The following is a 2,500-nucleotide window of genomic DNA, read 5'->3' on the forward strand; positions in this document are numbered from 1 at the left end:
TGTAAGTTGAATACCAATAATCTTGAATAAGTTAGAATATGTTACGATTATTTTTAAGGTAGAACAAAAATCATCTATGAGAAGAAATGTTCGAATTAAACACAAAGTCTTCGGTCAATTTATTTGTCTACTCGTCGGGAAATCGAAATCCCTCAAACACAATATCATCTTCCATTCCTGGGGGTGGAAAGTGTGCCCGAATGCAACAAACTGCGCATGAAGGGAGAACCACTCTTATTTGCTTCCCCAACAGTCCCCAGCACCACCTTGCCAGCTGCCTGTAGGCTATGTGCCTCTTCTGTTTGTGATCTGGACCCTCATATGCATCGGTATACTGCTGTTTATATTGATACCATGCCGTTTGAAGAACCCAGCGATTCAAGCAAACAGCACTAAACCCTGGATGTTGCGTAATGCACACCGGGGGCTCGCCAAGTCCTTCAGCCTCGACCGCTTCGTTGTTTTTTGCCACCACACAGTCAATTTCAGAACAACATACGCATTCAACCACTCTAGTCAGTCGCTGGCAATTCCCACAAGCACACCTAAGTGGACATTCTGATGTAAGGTGTCGTAAGGTTTCAACGTAAGACGTTGTTATAAGCTAATTTTCCAATAACACTTCTCGCATGCCAAATTTATCGATTATAAAACTGCCAGCTTATTGCGCACTCCAATGCAGAAAGAAAGGAAAAGTCTACGTGACAAGGAAACTTTATTACTATCTTTTATTCTCTTCAATTTAAAGATTATAAAAGTTTACAATAAAACAAGCTTATTCGCGAGACGATTTGAAGCTTACCAGTCTGTGTTTTGTAAGCGCTGGAATGTCTCCTCCTCGCTGGACTCATTCGAATCTGTACCTTCGCTGGCTTCGCTGTCATAAGGCTCAAAGAGGTAAGGTTGGGTGCCTGCACAGTCGGCTAAAGCAATTTCGTCGGCACTTTCACAAGAAGAAGACACCGACGAAGAAAAACTGCGCGAATCGTCCGAATCCATAGCTCACTTGTTTTCAGTTTGAGCCGTAAAGCAAAACACACGAGTTCTCACTTCTACGTCATTGATCACGTGTTCACTTTTAAGAGAGTTTCACTTCCGGTCTTCGAAAAGGGTAAAATTGGGCTTTCGAGCACGGTTTTTTCTCTTTGAACCTTCGATTCTCCTCAGTTTTCGTCATTTTTCAGATATAATGGGGCAAATACTACCTTTTAAGAAAAACTTCATCTGAGGCATAGAGTATCCCTTTAAGTGAAAATAATCAGTTATGACCCTGAGCTAAAAAACAATCCAAACCTCACCGCCAAGTGTACTGTTGTAAATTGGTATTTGGTGTTTAGAATGAAAGGGGCACTTTGATATGGTTATCAAAGTTTAGCGTCCATGGAAGTGTTCTGTATGACACTGTCTATTTTGGTTTACGAAACGGTTCTGGTTTTGTACTTATTTATTACCTCAATAAATGGAATCGTGAGTGATTGTTTGTGGTACTTTCTTCTTAAGGAAACATTGTGCTTGTAGAAGACAACGACCTCTGTCCTGTGACATTTGACTAATAATAGTAATAATAATAATAATAATAATAATAATAATAATAATAATAATAATAATAATAATAGCAATAATAATAATAATAATAATAGCAATAATAATATTGGCAAAAGATAAAAGTACATATCTTTTGTTACACTCTAATTGCCTATACACTCAATAAACATCTACCCTAAAAATTGAACTAGTTAAACTACCAAATGCATGATATAAAAACAACGTACTTGGCTTTTCCTGCTTTTTTCCGTTTGCCACAGGATCCTGAAACTGTCTTTGCTCAACGTCCGGTATCACTCTTTCCATCACGGCTTCCTTGATCATAAAACCTACCAAGCACTGAATTCTATTCTTACGACTTTCCTGAACAAGTGGCAAGTTTACCAAGAACAAGTACGACAGCGAGAAGAAGAGGAAGGCAGCTTGTACAAATTCAAGAACAAGAATCACGGGTCAAATTTGAGTGAAGAAGAAGAAAGCAAACTAGCTATGAGCAGAGCCTTTCCGAGCTTTGATGGGGAGTTCAAGGACATAATGTCACCCGAAGATTTAAATGATGTTGGTGACAGAACTCAAGTGGAAGACGGATCATCTGAGAGGTTATCTGCGTCAGATGCCGAACTATTCATGGCCAACTTGAAAGACTTTTCGGAAATCAGAAGAATCCACGAGGAAATCTTCCGCCGACTTCCATCTAGTCTAGATCTGTCTTATTGCGTTAAAGACTCCCTTTTAAGTAGTCCAGTCGATTCCCTGTATTCTGAGGCATTTGAGTGGGGATATCAAACTGCTGCTCTTGTGAAAGCTATCACGCCATGTAAGTTATTTCTTGCTAGCACTCAACTGCTTACAGAGGATGGTTTTTGAGGATATTGCGTAATATTGTGACACCATGCCCATAATGTCGCCAGGTGTGTAAGAGGGATTGAGTGAGAAGTCCGTGGTTACGACAGGC

General features: G+C 39.8%; 1 protein-coding gene across 2 annotated transcripts in view; it reads left to right on the forward strand.

Annotated features, from left to right (window-relative positions):
- The window catches only part of LOC138052493 (midasin-like), a 139,948-nt gene that overhangs the window by 94,193 nt on the left and 43,255 nt on the right, over positions 1–2,500 (forward strand). For both annotated transcript variants that reach the window (XM_068899014.1, XM_068899015.1), the window contains exon 58: positions 1,806–2,362. In XM_068899014.1, coding sequence (XP_068755115.1) covers positions 1,806–2,362 — 557 coding nt within the window. The remainder of the gene's footprint in view (positions 1–1,805; positions 2,363–2,500) is intronic.

This window comes from Montipora capricornis, chromosome 6 (assembly GCF_036669925.1).
Source record: "Montipora capricornis isolate CH-2021 chromosome 6, ASM3666992v2, whole genome shotgun sequence".
Lineage (NCBI taxonomy): Eukaryota > Metazoa > Cnidaria > Anthozoa > Scleractinia > Acroporidae > Montipora > Montipora capricornis.